This window comes from Capricornis sumatraensis, chromosome 5, assembly GCF_032405125.1.
Source record: "Capricornis sumatraensis isolate serow.1 chromosome 5, serow.2, whole genome shotgun sequence".
Taxonomy (NCBI): domain Eukaryota; kingdom Metazoa; phylum Chordata; class Mammalia; order Artiodactyla; family Bovidae; genus Capricornis; species Capricornis sumatraensis.
In genome coordinates this window covers 53,621,887-53,641,344 of record NC_091073.1, presented here as the reverse complement: position 1 = coordinate 53,641,344, position 19,458 = coordinate 53,621,887, and the positions used below count along the sequence as shown (strand labels likewise).

General features: G+C 38.9%; 1 protein-coding gene across 1 annotated transcript in view; it reads right to left on the bottom strand.

Moving 5' to 3' along the window:
* Positions 1-9,823: 9,823 nt before the first annotated feature.
* SLC26A4 (solute carrier family 26 member 4) overlaps positions 9,824-19,458 on the bottom strand; it is a 59,266-nt gene continuing 49,631 nt past the window's right edge. Inside the window, exons 16-20 of the mRNA XM_068973067.1 lie at positions 19,000-19,230; positions 17,222-17,276; positions 13,744-13,892; positions 11,632-11,715; positions 9,824-9,847 (exon numbers count right to left, since the gene is read on the bottom strand). Of these exons, the coding sequence (XP_068829168.1) occupies positions 9,824-9,847; positions 11,632-11,715; positions 13,744-13,892; positions 17,222-17,276; positions 19,000-19,230 (543 nt within the window). The remainder of the gene's footprint in view (positions 9,848-11,631; positions 11,716-13,743; positions 13,893-17,221; positions 17,277-18,999; positions 19,231-19,458) is intronic.

Sequence of the window (19,458 nt, the reverse complement as noted above, 5' to 3'; positions counted from 1 at the left end):
TTTTTTTCCCCCCTTCTTTGTTTTAAGGTTATCATTTGTTGAGATAAAGATACCTAAGATTAAAGCAACTTGCAATGCTGAACCATCACGTGGAAGAAAATTGCCCAGAGAGTCATTTGGACATGCAGCAAACTTTGAGCAAGAGGAAAACAATAAAAAAGAAGAAGAAGAAAAAACCCTTTGTTATATAAGTCACTGAGGTTTTGCTTTTTTTTTTTTTTTTAGTTCTCATGTGTGTGTTCAGTTCAGTTCAGTCGCTCAGTCGTGTCCGACTCTTTGAGACCCCATGAATCACAGCACACCAGGCCTCCCTGTCCATCACCAACTCCCAGAGTTCACTCAGACTCATGTCCATCGAGTCAGTGATGCCATCCAGCCATCTTATCCTCTGTCGTCCCCTTCTCCTCCTGCCCCCAATCCCTCCCAGCATCAGAATCTTTTCCAGTGAGTCAACTCTTCGCATGAGGTGGCCAAAGTACTGGAGTTTCAGCTTTAGCATCATTCCTTCCAAAGAAATCCCAGGGCTGATCTTCAGAATGGACTGGTTGGATCTCCTTGCAGTCCAAGGTACTCTCAAGCCTGTCTGTATTTTGGGGTTACTACGTATAATATGACATACCCTGACTGATTAAAAAAAAATTAAGAAAATTCATTGTTTAAGGCAAATCTCTTCTAGCCACTACTTCAACTAGCTGGGCACTCCTAAGCCTCTTTTAACTAGAAATTCTGGAGCTGCCAGTGCTCCCAAACTGTCCGTCTTCAACTCTCCCCAATTTGTTTTCATCACCATCTACTTTGTCATTCAGTCCTAAATCCAAAAACACAGATCAGCTTAATTCCTCCCTGTTCCTCACTCCCACAGTCTGATCACTGGATTTTTTTACGTCTGTCTCAGATTTGTCCCAGACATCTACATTAGCTTTCTTCCTATTCCTGTGTCTAGTCTTAGACTATATAATACCTTCAAAATCAGAAGTGAACAGATGGTCTACAAAGCTTCTTCCTCCTGCCCTTGCCCCCAGTCACCCCTAGTCCCTCTTCCTGAAGGCACCCAGGATGACCAGATCCTGTGTATTCCTTGAGAGATACTCTCTGCACATAGAAACAAACAATTCACCCAGAGTAATCTTCTGAAACCAAAGCTGGCCATCCCTTTCCCAGCTAAAAATCTTCCATTTACAAACTCTTGAGTATCTAGGACCTTCCTCCATCCTGCCGATCTTTCAGTCCCAAATGACCACTTCTCAGCTGAGCTTAATCCTGCCTCAGGGCTTTTCTTGACCTGTTCCCTCCGCAGGAACAGTTTTCCCCCAGGTCTGTGCTTGCTAGTTCCTTCCTCAAGCATTACCTCCCTGGAGAGCACACACAGCCTTCCCAAGCCAGTCATCCACCATGACAGAAGGCCCTTTGTGTGTCGCCTTCAAGCCTCTACCACAAGTAAAGTTGTCAGCCTCTATTTACCAGGCTCTTGGCCTGTTTATCGACCATCTCCCACATTAGACTTAAGCCCAGGAGGATAGAGATGGGCTCAGTTTTGTTGCCCACTGAATGTCTACCCAGCTTCTAGTTCCATACATGTCACAGAAAAGGCACTTGATGAATAAGGAGCTGATGGAAAAGCTAGTACCCTGAACAAAATAAAGGAAGATGAAACTAAAAAGAAAGTAGCCTCAGCTCTTTAAGCAGGCAGATCAGGCCTGCATGCTGTTTCTCCTCCAGATCTTCTTCCTGAGCATCTTCTCGCTGAGTGGTTGGCTGTATCTCTGGTTGGGCCACCACTCAGTGTAGAGGAGAGGTGGTGAGGGAATAAGAAAGCAGGCTTCATCCCCACAGCTTGGAAGCTTTCACTTCTTCCGGAGCAGGTAGCACAGAGTACTCGTTTGCACACTTGTATTTTGTCACAGACATTTAACAACTGCTTTAAACATAAATATTAAGCAATCACTTCCTCCTTTGTTTTAGGGACCAAAAGTTCTTTTTTTTTTTTAAGAAAAAAAAAAAGCAGGTAAAACCAGAAAAGACAGGGACTCCTGCATAGAAACAGCAACATGTTTGTTTATGAAGAAACATTGACTCCTCAATCTCAAGAAGTATCTACTTCTGCCTTAAATGTTTTAATATAGCACATACCTTCCTAATCATAAAAGCAATGCCTCATATCATTGTAGATGATAGAATTCTGAAATTGTCTTTAAAAATCCCTAAGCTTAATCCTCCATCTGTTACTCTGTCCTTGGAAACCAACAACAAGAGCTTCATTCATCTCTACTTTAATTTCACCTTCTGAATTTATTTCTAGGTATCCAGGTCAGCTGACTGGATTAGCTAGGTAATGTAACCCAGCCCATTTTGCTTTTATCTCTTACCAGAGTTGAGGATAGACAAAATCCAAGCTTCTTAATGTGGCATACGAGGTCCCTCGTAATCTGGCCCCAGTCCACCTCTCAGCTTTATTTCTCACCACTTCCTTCCTTTACCCACTTAACTGGGAGCTTACTGGAGAAAGGGCATAGGCACATCAATTGTTCTACTGGTCCAGACCGCTCCTATTCACCTGAATACTTCTGTGCCAGGGAATCAAAGGATGCCCAGGCCTCCTTTTGTATATGGTGTAAGCTTGGGGGAGTGGGTTAAAGGATCCTGAAGTGCTATACTCACCATGAATTGTTGAGCTCAGAAGTGAATTCACCTGGAAGCGATCGGGCTGACTACTCTGATCAGGACCCATCCTCAGGTGTGTAGCAATGCCACCGAGTTCACAGGTCTTTTGAAGAGAGCTGCAATGAACTGAATGTGTCCCTCTCCCAAATTCCAATGTTGAAACTGTAGCCCCAGAGTGATGGTATTTGGAGGTGGGACCCTTGGGAGGTAGTTAGGTCAGGAGAGTGGAGCCCTCATGATGGAATTAGGGTCTTCCTAGTAGGGAGCTAGCTACATGAGGAAACAGTAAGACAACACCTGAGTGTCCTCTATAAACCAGGAAGAGGGCATTCACTGACCATGCTGGCACAAGATCTCAGAATTCTAGCTTCTAGAACTGTGTGAAATAGAAATAAACTTTTGTTGTTTAAGCCACTCCATCTATGGTAATTTGTTATAGTAGCCTGAACTGACTAGGAAAAGAACCATACCTGTTCTCCATACTGAAGAGTCTCTGCCAACTTGTAGTACTGGTTGGTCAAGGACTTGTATCCTTCTTTTACATCCAAAGGGTGATTTTCACATGCTCCTCCTGTATGGCCCAGAGCTCCTCCATGCTGGGATAGTCATGAGTAAAAATGGAGAAAACTTCAAGTACATTCTAAAGTGGAATATTTGGTGGTCAATGTATCCTGGCCACAGGAAGTGTGTTATCAGAGGTGCTCCTCCAACTCAGAACGTCCTTGTTCAGTCTGGAGTGGTGGGATGTGGAGACATATATCTGTGCTTTTTTTTCAAGGCCCTTCAGAAGGAATTGTGTGTTCATGATACAGCTATGCATCTTGATTTCAATGGTGTGTACGTGGAGCTATGTGTGTGCATGCGTGCTCAGTCACTTCAGTCATGTCCCACTTTGCAACCTCATGGACTAGCCTATGAGGCTCCTCTGTCCATGGGATTCTCCAAGCAAGTGTACTAGAGTGGGTTGCCATACCCTCCTCCAGAGGATCTTCCCAACATAGGGACTGAACCCACATCTCCTGCAGGTCCTGCATTGACACACAGATTCTCTACCACTAGCACCATGTGGGAAGCCCCACATGAAGTTATACTTGGGATAAAAATAAGCTCTATGGTTTGTACCAATGTCAATTTCCTGGGTTCTGTATTGTACTGTAATTGTGCAAGATGTTAACATTGGGAGAGGCTGGGTGAAGGGTGCAAAGGAACCTTGCTGTACATGTCTTTGCAAATTCCTGCAAATCTATAATCATCTCAAAATAAAAGGGTCTTTTTTTTTTTTTAAACATAATGGGGAGGGATTCAGAATACTGGAGCACTTGGTCTAGAACAGTGACATGGGTTGGATCTTGCGCACAAATATTTCCTCTGTGTCTAGGCCTAAAGATGTTCCTGAAGAAAGAGATGAAGTGGGGTACCTTAGCAGATTTAAAATTAGTATAAAGTCTAGATAGGTCTTCAGCTTCTTGGAGCTCTGTGAGAATACTAGTGAATCCCCAGCTGCTTTTCTGAAGACCTGTAGGGAGAGCAGGCAGACAGGCAGGTGAGTTGTGTAGACCACAGGAACAGGCCAGAAAGCCCAGGACTTCCCTGGTGGTTCAGTGGTTAAGACCCTTTGCTTTCAATGCAGGGGATACAAGTTGATCCCTAGTTGGGGAACCAAGATCCCAAGTGCCATGTAGTGCAGCCAAAAAAAGAAAAAGAAAAGGCAGTTAGTCCAAAAAGAAAAATACACAAATGAGTCGGGTCAATGATTCCCTTGAGTATTAAATGATAATAAACATCTGAGGTGTTCAATTTCCTTAGTCATCAGACAAATGCAAATTAAAAACACAGTGTGATCCTAATACACAGCCACAAGCATAGCTCAGATGAAAAAGACACACAAACCAAGTGTAGATAAAAACATGTAGCAACTGAAACTCTCATATATGATGCAAGTGTGAGTCAGTGCAACCACTTTGGAAAATGGTCTGCCGTAGATACCTATTGCAGTATCTACTGAAGTTGGACATACGTATTGTTGTTGTAGTTTAGTCACTGAGTCGTGTCCAACTCTTCTGCAACCGCATGCACTGCAGCCCTTCTGGCTCCTCTGTCCCTGGGATTTCCCAGGCAAGAACATTGGAGTGGGTTGCCCTGTCTTTCTCTAGGAGATCTTCTCAACCCAGGGATGGAACCCCCACCTCCTGCACCGGCAGGCAGGTTCTTTATCACTGAGCCACCAGGGAAGCCCTGAACATAACCATATGACACAGCAACTCTGCTCCTAAGTATATAGAGTAGTCTGCATATGTTTACCAAAAAAATGTAACAATGTTCTCAGCAGCACTGTTCATGAAAGCTAAAAACTGGAAACAACCCAACTATTCATAAACAGTAGAACAGATAAATAAGTGGTGGTAAATTTATACAGTGGGATGTGCTGTGCCATGCTTAATCTCTCAGTCCTGTCCAGCTCTTTGCGACCCCATGGACTGTAGCCCGCCAGACTCCTCTGTCCACAGGGACTCTCCAGGCAAGAATACTGGAGAGGGTTGCCATGCCCTCCTCCAGGGAATCTTCCCAACCCAGGGATCAAACCCAGGTCCCTTGCATTGCCAGCAGATTCTTTACCATCTGAGCCACTGGGGAATCCCAGACAAAAGAATACTGTTTAACAATGAGAATTAATGAAGATTGTTATATACAATAACATGGATGAATCTTACATTTGTAATACTGAGTGCAAGAAGACAGACACCAAAGAGAAAGGGAAACAATCTTATGATTTTGATAGAAATCTTTCCATTTTGATTCCATTTATATGAAATTCAAAGGACAAGTGTTAGAAGTCAGGACAGTAATCATCCATTGAGGCAATTACTGGGAGAGAGCAGGAGAGGGCATCTGGGGAGCTGGCTATTTCCTGCTCCTTGATCTGGGTGCTGGCTGCACTAGTGTGCTTATTTTGTGAAAAATCATGCAGTACCCTAGGCTTTGCATCATTTTGATGTGTATTCGTACCAAAAAGAGAAGTTTGCTTAAAATAATGAAAATCATTGCACAGAACAAGCTGGAAATCATTGGGTAAGAATTATAAGATTGAACTGAGATATTTATGTGACATTGTTTATTGCATCAATAAGTCTTTTACAAAAAGAAATTACACCCAAAACAAATGGAAATAGAGCTATGAAGAATACATCAAAATGATGGCTGATAAGAATACTGAACCACTGCACAGCACAAGAAACCAGTGACAAAATATACTTGCAAATTATATGATCCACTGGAGTTATTATTAAAAATATATAAACATTTCATACAACTCAATATCAAAAAAACAACCCAATCAAAAAAAAATGGGCAGAAGGGCTTCTCCGGTGGTCCAGAGGTTATGCATCTGTCTGCAGTTACAGGGGACATGGGTTTGATCCCTGGTCCATGAAGATCCCACATGCTGTAGGGCAAGTGAGCCCATGGGCCACAGCTACTGAGCCCACGCATCACAGTTACTGAAGCCCCCATGCCTTAGAGCCTGTGCTCTGCAGCAAGAGGAGGCACCACAGTGGGAAGCCTGTGCATCACAGCCGAAGAGTAGCCCCACTCATCGCAACTAGAGAAAGCCCATGCACGGCAATAAAGACCCATTGCAGCCAAAAAGAAAGGAGGGAAGGAAGGAAGGAAGAGAGAGGAAAGAAACTGGGACCTAAAAGGTAAGTATTTTTTTAAAAAATGTGTAGAAGACCCAAATAGACATTTTGTCTAACGAAAACATACAGATGATCAATAGGCACATGGAAAGATGCTCAGCATCGTTAACCATCAGAGAAACGCAAACCAAAACTACGGTGAGATATCACCTCATACTTGGCAGAATGACTATCATGAAAAAGACCACAAATAACAAGTGCTGGTGAGGATGTGGAAAAGAGAGAACATTTTTACACCGCTGGTGGGAATGTAGGTAAGTGCAGCCACTGTAGAAAGCATTATGGAGGCTCCTCCAAAAATTAAAATTAGATCTACTATATGACCCAGAAATTCCACTGCTGGGTATTTATCTGAAGAAAATGAAAATACTAACTCGAAAAGAACATGCACCTCAGTGTTCACAGGAGCATTATTTGTAATAACCAATATGTAGAAGCAACCTACGTGTCCAAGAATAGATAAAGAAGACATGATATAGATATATATATATACATGAGTAATATTTCGTTCATTTTTTCATTCTTTTTTTACAGCTGAGTAATATTCCATGATATCATGGATTATATATATATCATGGAATATTATGATATATATATATCACTCAGCTGTAAAAAAAGAATGAAAAAATGCCACTGGAGCAACATGGATAGACCTGTTAGGTATGGTGCTTAGTGAAATAAAGACAAAGACAAAAACTGCATGTTATCACTTATATGCGGAATCTAAAAAATAAAGCAAACAAATGAATATAATGAAATAGAAGCAGACTCACAGATAAAGACAAAAAATGAGGGGTTACCAGTGGGGAGAGTAGAAAGGTAGGCAAAATAGCAGTGGGGACTTCTGAGGTAAAAACTACTATGTATAAAATATATAAGCTGCAAGGGTATATTGCACAGCACAGGAAATATAGCCAGTATTTTATAATAACTTTAAATAGAGTATATTCTATAAAAATTTTGAACCAGTATATGATATACCTGAAACTACTATAATATTGTAAGTCAACTATATCCCAACTAAAAAAAAAAGTACTGGCACACTTAAAATTTAGCATTTTTATTATATTTAATAGTTTCATTCAGAAGGGACACATCAGAGTAGTTTAAAAGGTAACATTATTTTTCATAAAAAATATGTGCAAATATTTCTGTATGTACATGATTTGACTTTTTCACTTATTGAAATTCATATACAATAGTAGAATCTTATCCTATAGGTTAAAAACATAACAAAAGCTTTAATTTCAAGTAAAATTTCTACTGAAAATATAGAATTAAAATTACGTTTACTATTCACAAGATGCATAAAGAGACGAAATTACTAGAGTGTGCTTGGGAAACAAGTCAAATAGACTGTGGTCTTATATAGCCACAAATGGACCCAAGATCTTACAAAACTCTAGCCTTTAAAATATAACTTTGGTATTTCCTTTGACTTTAAAAAAAAGAGAGAGCAGTGCATATTTCCTCTATTGAACAGAGGTATTCATCCATTTTCTGCAAGACTATTACATTCAGTCTTTAGAGCTATGACTTGTTGCCATTATAGAAAAGTATTACTGTAAATTGTAATGAGATAACATTACAATCCTGGTTATGCTGTACCCAACTAGGTGAGAAATCTGTCCCCTATCAGTTAAAGACAGTATAACTCATGAGCATCAAAGACTATTGTAACATCACAGGCCACTATAACTCACTGAAATTCTAACATGTAGTGCGGGTAGAAGGAAGAGAAGGATGCTTTTTAGTCAGCCAATTTGATCTGATCACTAATGATATCTCTTCAGAAGTAGATAGAGACCTCATTTCTGATTATATTTAAGAAGAAAACCAGAGATAAGATATGCTGCCTTTGGATAGCCAAATGCCATTAGGAACTCCACACATCTGTGCCAGAGGTACAATACCATTCTCAGTCAAGTTAAGACATTATCTCAATTGAAAACCTGAGTATTTTTCTCTAGAAATGAAGTACAACTTCATTCAGTCCAGTGTAAAATACATGCAACCAGTCCACAGGACCAAAGCCGATAGATTATACACAATGCCTGGAAATTGTTGGCCCTCAGAAAAGGTTCAGGAAAAAATATTTTTTGGCTTAACATATGGATTTTTTGAAACATCTATTTTCAATGTGTATATTCCAAACCAACGTTTTTCCTTTGATACTGGGCTCATTTAGAATGCTTTGTCTTCATATATATATATACACATAAGCAGTTCACTTTTCAGATTTTTTGAAAGGTGTCTAGAATTTAGTTAAAGATCACTTCACATACTTGCTAACATTTTAACAAAAAATATAAACTTGTTTTAGTCACCATGGTCTTATGAGCATATTAAAATTGATTTTTGTTCAAAATAACACAATTTTTTGTTAGATTTTAAATAGACCATACTTAAATATACTCTACACAATGCTCATTTCTATGCTGCTAAGTCAGTTCAGTTGTGTCCGACTCTGTGCGACTCCAGAGACGGCAGCCCACCAGGCTCCCCCGTCCCTGGGATTCTCCAGGCAAGAACACTGGAGTGGGTTGCCATTTCCTTCTCCAATGCATGAAAGTGAAAAGTGAAAGTGAAGTCGCTCAGTTGTGTCCAACTCTTTGCGACCCCATGGACTGCAGCTTTCCAGGCTCCTCTGTCCATGGGATTTTCCAGGCAAGAGTACTGGAGTAGGGTGCCACTGCCTTCTCCACATTTCTATAAACTAAGGTAAATTAAAACTGTATTTTTCAAGTGAGCTTTGCTTATATCAAAAAATAATATCAATAAACCACAATAATCTTATCACTTCACTTCTCTGAGTCAATTCTATAGCTTTTAAGTGAGCATTTTCCTTTATTCTAGTTACATATCTGGTCACATACAGCAATACTTCATTAACCAAATTTGTATTTTTAAAACTTTTTGGATGCATTTACCAAAAGGAATTTCTAAAGACCTTTACTGATAAGTACACTAATAATTCTATTTCAGCCTTTACTCACTGTGACCTTACACTGTGATCAGAGCAGCTCATAGGTATCAAGGTCAATCAGAAATAGATTTACAGGATAATCATTCCTGACTCACCTGCCCACAGAGACTGTTGGGTGACCCTTACCCCAGCTGCACAGAAGTACACATGTACCCACATGAACACTCCTAGCAAATCTGTTGTAGGAGCAGCAGTATGGTTCCCTCAGATCCTGCAAACCGCTAAACCCTGTTGACCATGTTGCACATTTTAGAAATAAAATACTCATTTTATAATTAAAGCCTAGAAACAATCTTTGTGCTTCTCTTTCCGTGGTTAAGAGGTTAAAAAAGAAAGATTTTTAAAAGTCTACTGGGAAAAGAATGAGTGTTTCAAGTTCAAAGGAAATAGTCAATGCAGAAAATATTTGCATAGAATTACATGGTGGGGAAATTCTGCCACGCAGTCAGTCTTTGCTTAGAGTGACCTCCTGAGCTCAATTTCAGGAAGCAAGTCTTCGAATAGCCTGTGGAAGCAAGGGGGAAACAGTGTTGATGCAACAGAATTCTCCTTAAGTCTACCTAATCTTTTTTGCAAATATGTCTCTGTAGTGTTGTTTGCTTACATTTACTTAGGCGTATAGCACCACGATGAAAGTAGGGTAAAAACTTAATTTTGTACCTCATCATATGCTAATTGGATGTAGTTTAAAAACAATCATTACTATTTCTTGAGCACTTACTATGTACAAGACTGTTTTATTCCTTTACATGTACCCATTAATGGTCACAACTCTGTAACGTATTATTTCTATTTTACATGAAGAAACTAAAATGAAGTCAGGATAAGTAAATTGTCCCAGGCTACTCAGATGGTAAGATGCAGAATCAGGGCCAGCACTCAAGTCTGTTGGTCTAAAGTTCAGTCCCTTAAAACCACTCTGCTTTACAGTTTCCTTATCTACAAGGGCCCTACCTGAATGATGCTTTTATGGGGCATCAAAAATACTTCTACAGTGTGGCAACTTCTTAAGTTCCAATTGTGATATATGAGTTTTCATTCAACTAACTTGTCCCTATAGCCTTAATCATAAACTAGTAAGCTGGAAGGACTTCACAGCTTCATAATGACATTCCTGGGCTCATTAAGCTGATGGGCTAAAATGCAGAACCCCTGATTTTCACTCTACTTAGTGATTTCTTCCCTAAAAATCTTCTCTGCCGGTAATCTAGCAGAAGATACGTAGTTCTGCATTAAGGTCAAAACCAATTCTATAACTGTAAATGGGGTGCCCACCTAGACCACAGTTCATGTGAAAATGCTCAAGTCTTTAGTGGACCCCTGCTCAATAGAAGCAAAAAATTTGATGTAGCTGTTATGAAAATAAACCCATTCTTAAGTCACAGTAATGTAAACATCTTGATGAGACCACGGGACATCACAGTTGACCCTGTCTGGGATTTTGTATCCCCTTCTTGTTCAGGGAAGAACTAACAAATTTCTTATCTGTGAGGAACAATAAAGAGAACAGAAGGAATCTCACTCAGGGTAGAGTCTGTTATAAACATGAAAGCTGCTCTCAAATATTTAAGGACTGTTCAGAGAAGGCAACCAGAATGATCTCAGTCCACTGGATGATTCTGAGAGGAAGGGTGAATCTAGTTTGTAAGCACAGCTGACACCTGGAGCCTTCCAGCTGTGTAGCAAACCCCCTTGAAAAGCTACTAATTGCCAATGTCTAGAAACATTCACACAAAAGCTGAGAGAACATCCTTAGAGGTGGGGTAGGAAGGATGTCTGCAGAGCTGAGGATGTGGGGCTACTTGATTTTGAAACATCTTTCAACTTGAATCTGTCTTGTTCTAAAGCCATCATCAGTCAGAGGAAGAGGTTCCTACTGTCCTCTTTGTCCCTAAGAGCTGGAAAACTCGAATGAACTTTTTGGCCAACTCAATATTTCTGAGGCTTATGGAACTCCTGGCTTAAAAATTCCCTCCATTCACCTTTCTCCTATCCCACTGGCCTTAGGTCTCTGAAAGAGAAAGTGTGCAGAAGTTTAGGTATAAAATCAAGACAAATGTGTGGGCTGCTTCCAGTTGCTGATCACATCTGTAGGCTTGAGGCAAAAGGCACCTCCCCATCCCCTGGTACTTAATGTCTTCAATAGAGAATCCTCGTTTTCCATTTTACCCTTTTTGTATTTTCTTAAAATTATTTTCCCTGGATAGTTTTTATCAAATATTTTTAATACTACAAGTATTATTCTGTTTAATTCAAATTCTTTTCTTTGAACAATAACAATGATCATACCTCATCTTGGACATCAAGTTCTTCTTCGATCATTTCTGCTTTCATTAATTCAAGAGGATCTTTACAGTCTTGGATGAGGGCGATCTTGACAAAGAGAACACAGAGACTATTTATTAGAAGTCTAATAGCATCAACCTACCTGGTTCTTCACTGAAAATGATTTGCAGCTTTGCTGGTGTCTCTCATCTAAAATCTGCATACTTCAAAATCCTTTTCAGCTTTCTGGTTCTTTCATATTTCCCACTTAGAATTCTCCCTCCACCATTTTTTTCACATTGAAGTGTGAGCTGGTATAGTTCATTGTCTAACCTTCTTCGCAACTCTTCCCCAACCTCTGAAGTGTACACTTAGCAAGTCATCCAGTTAGCCTAAATGATTCTGCAGTCAATGGTCATTTTCTTTCAATAACCAAGCTAAGAGCACTTAGTAAAGCATTGAGCATTCAGGGAACTCGAAGTGAAGGGCTCCTGACTGACGACAATAAACAATCTCAAGTTGAATTGAATGGGAATTAATTTTATTGGAGATAGAAACCAACATCTATGGATCAAGTAGGTTATTCAGGAAAATTCTGCTTTTTAGCCATAATGTGTAATTTAGTCTAAACACAAAAGAAACCAGTAACAATCTGGACTTTGTCTTACCCATAAAGCATATTCCCAAAGCAACTCTAAATGTACATCAAGATAAGAGTAACATTTCATTTTAGCTACTTTTAATCTCACAAATAAATAACTCAATTCTCTTTACACTATCCTGCTTTGTTATTGTTACCTATGGGGAAAACAATAAATTAATTTTCAGTTATATTAAAAAATTTTTTTTCATTAATTTATTTATTTGGCTACATTGGATCTTAATTGTGGCTCACCAGCTTTTCTCTTGTTGCGGCACAAGTACTCAGATGCCTCGTGGCATGCAGGAGCTTAGTTCCCTGACCGGGGATCAAACCCATATCCCCTGCATTAGAAGGTGGATTCCCAACCTCTAGACACCTGTGAAGTCCTTAGACTTTTTAAAAAATGTTTACAGGTTTTCAAAGCTGAGCATCTTGAGTGTAGCACCTTTTTTTTTTTTTTTAAGATCCATATCTTGGTATTTAGAAGTAGTATTTTTTCCAACAGCATTAAGTAGAACAATCTTTCTACTAACAATAGGTGAATTTAATAATTTACTAATTGTTTTCTAAATTAGTTTCACTTCAAATAGTAACTTTCAATCTACACTAATAATCTACTTATCTGACTTTTAGATAAAAAGGAAGCAATTTAAAATATAGTGGACTGTGTTATCAGAATAATTATTATTGTTGTCATTTTTATAGACATTTGTTTTAGTTTCCCAAATTCATGGTGAGACGGTCTATGAGAGATGACATTCTTGTATCAAGCAGTAGGCCCAGCCCAATGACACACATCAGAATCCTCAACTGTCCTGGGTATTTTACAGGAAAAATGATAAAATAAGGCAGCCTATGGGAAGTCAGGGTCTATCTTGTTTTTTGGAGAATAAACTCTAGGATGATTTGTGGCTTTCAATTTTTTTTTCTTTTTTCAAAGATCATTTATGACCTAATGAATCCTATTTAAAAATATTGATAGGAAATTTCCTGGCAGTCCAGTAGTTAGGACTCCACACTTCCAGTGCAGGGGGCACAGGTTCAATCCCTGGTCAGGGAACTAAGATCTCACAGTCACACGGTACGGCCAAAGGGAGAAAATACTGATAAGAGTTTACAGACTGCTGAGAATTTAAATTCCATTTACATACAAATCACAGACGATCCAAGGTTTGGTGCCTTTTTTCTTAAAAGTCATTACAGCTACTACCTACTTATATTAGTAAACCCCCACATTGTCGAGTTAATAATGTACCAGTTTCTACCAGGTGCTTTCCTATAAAGTGTCCCATTTAGTCTTCATATCTACCCAGCAAGGGGAATGTTTTACTCCCATTTTACTAATGAGAAAACTGAGGCTCTGAAAAGTTAAGCAAGTGGCTTAAAAACTTCACTGGGCTGGGATTCAAATTTAGGTTTGTGGAATTTTCTGCCATTTACAGAAACCATGGTCGTTTAGGAAAGCTATGTACGTAGAAAGTTTCAATGTTTACCGTTTCTAAAATGGAATCTTGAACCTCTTGAGATTTCACCTGGTTCTGGAGATGGAGGACAGCATCATGAACAGTCATAAAAAATATGTCCTTCCTGATGTTATTATCATTAAAGAAACCACATTTCTCCAGCTTTTCTATCACATGATCTTCAAAAGAAAAAGATAATGTTTAGTTCGTCTCTAGGAAAAGATAATTCTTATAACATCAACCAATGCTAAGTTTTGGAACCTCCTCCTTTTAAATCTTTTTTTTTTTTTTTTCTCATTTCCAGAATGTAATCCTGCTCTGTCAGTTTCTTTCCCAGTAGCACATGGAATGGTGACACCATAACTGGTTGTGGTGTTAATAGACGGTCTTGTTTCCCAGCCATATCTCTTTTTCCAGGGAACCCATCCTCCTGCTGCCGGGAGTCTGGCTGCTAACAGTTCACAGCTGTACCCTTCTCTGGAGAACATTCTTTGGCCAGTGGGAACTCTCTCACCTGAAGAAGGCCTAGGAGGTTTTACCCCCTCCCTTGGGTGGCCCGCAGCCATAGCTGGACTGATCTGGAGGTAAAAGGGCCAGCCCCCCACCCCTTGCCTCAAGAAAACCATCAGGTGCTCTTGAGGTATTCTCCCTGTGAAACCAAGCTAAGTAGATTCTGACGCCATCTCTTTATCTTCTCGTCCTGCCCTATCCTGCTCCTCTCAGTCCTTGATGAATTTTCCAGGGTACTGCCTTAATAAATCACTTGCGCTAGAATCCTTATCTCAGGCTCTGCTCCTAGAGAACTCAGTCTAACCACTACTATTCCTATACACCACTTGTACATCGACAGACACAGATTCGTGCCCTGCAAGTTCCTCTAGTTCTCAGGGATATGAGTCATTTCCAGCTCTGCTCTCCCCAGGACACTTTTTTGCCCATTGATCCTCCACTGCTAAAAGGACATAGGTTTCCAGGTGTTACCAGCTCTACGACACAAATTGGAAGTAATCTTTCCAGATTTAAAAAGACCTTCAGAGTAATTGTTTAATGGGTAGAGTTTCTGTTTGTGGCAATGGTATTTTTGAAAATAGGTAGTTGTGGTGATCTTTGGGACACACAGATCTTTCTAAATTAGTGTTTTTGTTTTTTTCCAGATACATACTAAGGAGTGTAATTGTTGGATCCAGTGGTACTTCTGTTTTCAGTTTTTTGAGAAACCGCCAAATTGTTTTCCACAGTGGTGGTACCAATTTACATTCCCACTTACAGTGTACCAGGGTGCCCTTTTTCTCTACATCCATACCAACATTTTTAACTGTAGACTTTATAATGACAGAAATTCTGACAGGTATGAAATGATATCTGATTGTTGTTTTGGTTTGCATTTCTCTAACAATTAGCATTGTTGAGCATCTTTTCATGTGCCTGTTAGCCATCTGTATGTTTTCTTTAGAAAAATGCCTGTTCAGGTCTTCTGCTCACTTTTTTTTGATTGGGTTGTTTGGTTTTTTGATATTGAGTTGCATGAGCTATCTGTATTTTTTCCAAATATTTTTTATTGAAGTATAGTTGATTTACAATGTTGCGTTAATTTCTGCTGTACAACAAAGTGATTCAGTTTATACATATCTATATCACAGAATATTGAATATAGCTCCCTGTGCTATACAGTAAGCCCTTATTGTTGATCCATTCTATACATAGTAGCTTGCATATGCTAACCCCAACTCCCAACTCATTTCTTCCCCACCCCTCATTCCAAGTCTGTTCTCTATGTCTATAAATCTGTTCTGTTTGTAGAAAGTTTCATTTGTGTCATATTTTAGATTCTGCACAAGTGATATCATATAGTACTTCTCTTTCTATGACTTACTTCAATTAGTAGGATAATCTCTAAGTCCATCCATGTTGCTGCAAACAGCATTATTTCATTCTTTTTATGGCTGCATAGTATTCCATTGTGTATAGGTATTAAACCACATCTTCTTTATCCATTCATCTGTTGATGCTCATTTAGGTTGCTGCCATGTCTTAGCTATTGTGAATAGTGCTGCTATGAACACAGAGCTGCACGTATCTTTTGAATTATAGTTTTGCCCAAGAGTGGGATTGCTGAATCACATGGCAACTCTGTTTTTAGTTTTTTGAGGAACCTCCACTCTGTTTTCCATAGTGGTTGCACCAACTTACATTCCCACCAACAGTCTAGAAGCATTCCTTTTTCTCCACAGCCTCTCTAGCATTTGTTCTTTGTAGCTGTCTATATGTTTTAGATATTAACTCCTTGTCAATCACATAATTTGCAAGTATTTTTTCCCACTCAGAAAGTTGTCTTTTCATTTTGTTGATGGTTTCCTTCGCTACACAAAAACTTTTAGGTTTAATTAGGTCTTGTTTTATTTACAATAGCATGGAAACAATGTAAGTGCCCATCAACAGATGATTAGATTAAAAGATGTGGCATAAATGAAATGGAATATTATTCAGCTATAAAAAAGAATGAAATTCTGCCACTTGCAGTAATGTGGATGGACCTAAGGAATATTATGTTTAGTGAAATAAGTCAGACAGAGAATGACAAATGCTTTATGATATCACTTATATGTGGAATCTTAAAAAAATACAAATGAATGTGTATGCAAAACAGAAACAGATCCACAGATATAGAAAACAAACTTACGGGACTCCCTGGTAGTCCAGTGGTTAGGACTTCACCTTCCAATGCAGGAGGTTTGGGTTCAATTCCCGGTCAGGGAGCTAAGATCCCAAATGCTTCATGGCCAAAAAACAGAACATAAAACAACCGAAGTGATATTGTAACAAATTAATGAAGACTTTTAAAAATGGTCCACATCAAAAAAAAAAAATACCACTTAAAAAAAAAGCAATAAAACAAACTCCTGGTCACCAAAAGGGAGGTAGAAGGACAAATTAAGTATATGAGACTAATTGATACAAACTACTAAGTATAAAATAGATAATCAACAAGGAAATCCTGTATAGCACAGGGGATTATAGCCATTATCTTGTAATAACCTATAATGAATTATAATCTGAAAAAATACTAAATCACTATGCTATATACCTGGAACTAATATAATGTTCTAAACCAACTAAACTTCAATTATAAAAAAAAAAACAATAACAACAGCAACAACAAAAAATGTGCAGTAAATGTAAAATACACACTGGATCTCAAAGATGTAAACAGAAGCAAATAGTGTAAAATATCTCAATAATAAATGTTATACTGACCAAAAAAAAAAAAAAAAAAAAGGAAAGAAAGCAAGAAAGGATAGTTGTGATTAATTGCACAACACAGTGAATGTACTTAATGCCACTGAATTAGTTGTATTCTTAACTAAAAGCGCAAGTCTTATATCTCTTTTACCACAATAAAAATAGTTTTTGGAAAAAAAGCCCTTTGGACATTATGTACTCACATTCCAAGGTAGGAGAAAAGGCTTAAAGAAAAGTCTTATAGATAGATACGTATATATGCAATTACCTTGAAGTGATGCAAAGTACACATTTACATCAATTCTTTGGAATTCTTTGACAATCTAAAAATTTAAAAAGGAGAATTTGTAACAATGAGTAACTTTACCTGCCTATAACTCAGTAGCATTCAACTACTTGCTCAGGAGAAACTCTGAACACTTTTATGGTGAATCAGAAGTCTGAAGAAAGTTCATTGTTGGAAATTGGAAAACCACCAAAGTTTCAACATACAGTTATGATGCTTAGGATGAAAAGACCATGTCTCAAGAGGTGGCAACATCCAGTGCTCAATAGCCCAGCACTGGATAGCACACAAGAGCTTCGTAAATATTTGTGGAAGGAAGGAAAGAAGGGATAAAGAAGGCTTCCTAATGCAACCTCTGCTGGTTGGAGAGAAGAGTAAGAGTTTATGTCTCTGAGTGGAAGAGATATGGCTGTGGCTATGCGGCCACCAGACACCAAGGGTAAACACTGACCTAGAAACCAGGGCCTCTGTATTTTGACTGTAGCAGTGTCAGTACAGTGATTGTGCTCTTACACTATAGTTTTGCAAGGTGTTACCACTGAAAGAAACTGGATAAGTGGTACTGAGGATCTCTCTGTATTATTTCTTATAGTTTTATGGGGATCTACAGTTATCTCAAAATAAAAAGTTTAATTAAAAGAATTAAGATGGAAGACCTATGGACAAAACAAAAGACCCATGGACAATAATAAAACAGAGCTTAAATTTTCTGGGGAAAAAAGATCAAGACCTCTATGCAAGTATAAAGTCTGGAGTTTTCAAAATTGTCACTTTAGCATTTGAAAGCAACAAGAAGCCCCAGCTAAGTTAAACCTCAGTTGAGAGTAGTTTGACATTATTACGTAAACCTGATTGTCGGTGCCTTGAACTTGCCTGCTTTTCTGCCCAATCCTCTTGATACCTACATGAGGCTTCACTTAAACTTGACACTCCTGGTCAAGTTGACATCATTAGTCTGTTTTGAGCACTTAATACAATTGTTATTTAAAAGATTATTTAACATTTTCCTTGCCCCCTAGATCGCTTAGTCCCAGGAGGGTAGAAACTATGGCTACTTCATAATTATTAATAGTTTCTGGTCCCCAGCCAAGTGCTTGGCACATCTGAGGTATTGCACATCTATTTGTTAAATGAATCACTGAACTTGAGCTTGCATACCTGCTTTCTGATAAGAACGTTTCTGTCCCGCATGCTCTTCATTCAACTCTTTGACTGCCTAGATGTCTGGCCTACTTCCTGCAGATCTAACCTTGATAATGCCTGGCTTTTCCAGCTCTACCGTGTTTCTCATTCTGCTGCTGTTCACATAACAGATAAAAACATAATACTTAAATTTTGCCCATTTTTCTTTTCATATTCCATGTATATTCTCAGGAAATGAAAATGTAACAAATGGTAATACTTGCTGACAGGTGACCATGTGCCAGACACTCTTCATTCTTCTCATTTAATCCTCATAACAAGCCTATGAAGGAGGTACCATCACTATCCCCACATTCAGATGGAGAAACTGAGGTACAGACAGATTAAGCGATTTGCCCACAGTCACACCACTAATAAGTTGTAGAGCCAGGATTCAAGCCTAGGGAGTCCAGCTCTGCAACCCATGCTTTAAGAATACATTCCATTGCAAAAGCATCCCCCTAGAAAAATTACAGAACCCGTGCAATCAGTTACCCTTCTGCAACACCAGGAAAAATAGTAATCGTTTTACTATTACCAAAGCTCCAAATCTGTAATTCGAAACACCAGAACCTTACCACACGCAATGATCTCACTCCAACAACATCCAAGAATGAGACGGCTCCACAGTCAAGTACGAGGCTATGGATTGGCACTTTGGGAACATTCACTTTGACTGGAAGCTCAGAGTTCCAATCCACTTGGATCTCTATTTCCTTGGTTGGGATATCAGGTTCTTCTGGATTTTCAATATCTTCATCAGGCTCAAAAGCATTATTTGATGAACCAGCACCACTTATAATGCCATTCTAAACAAAGAAAGCATTGCCAACTTAATTACCAATTAGCTGGGATGTCTTTCAACAATTAATCTAAAATGACTTAACAGTCCTACAAACTGTTCCTTGGTAAGCAAAACATCAAGAGGATGAACTCTTAGGGAATAAGATTTACCTCAGCCCAAATTTTGATGTTCTCTAGGAAGAAAAAGGGAAGAGCAGTGAAGCCAGGAAATGCTTGATTTCTGGAAGATGGTG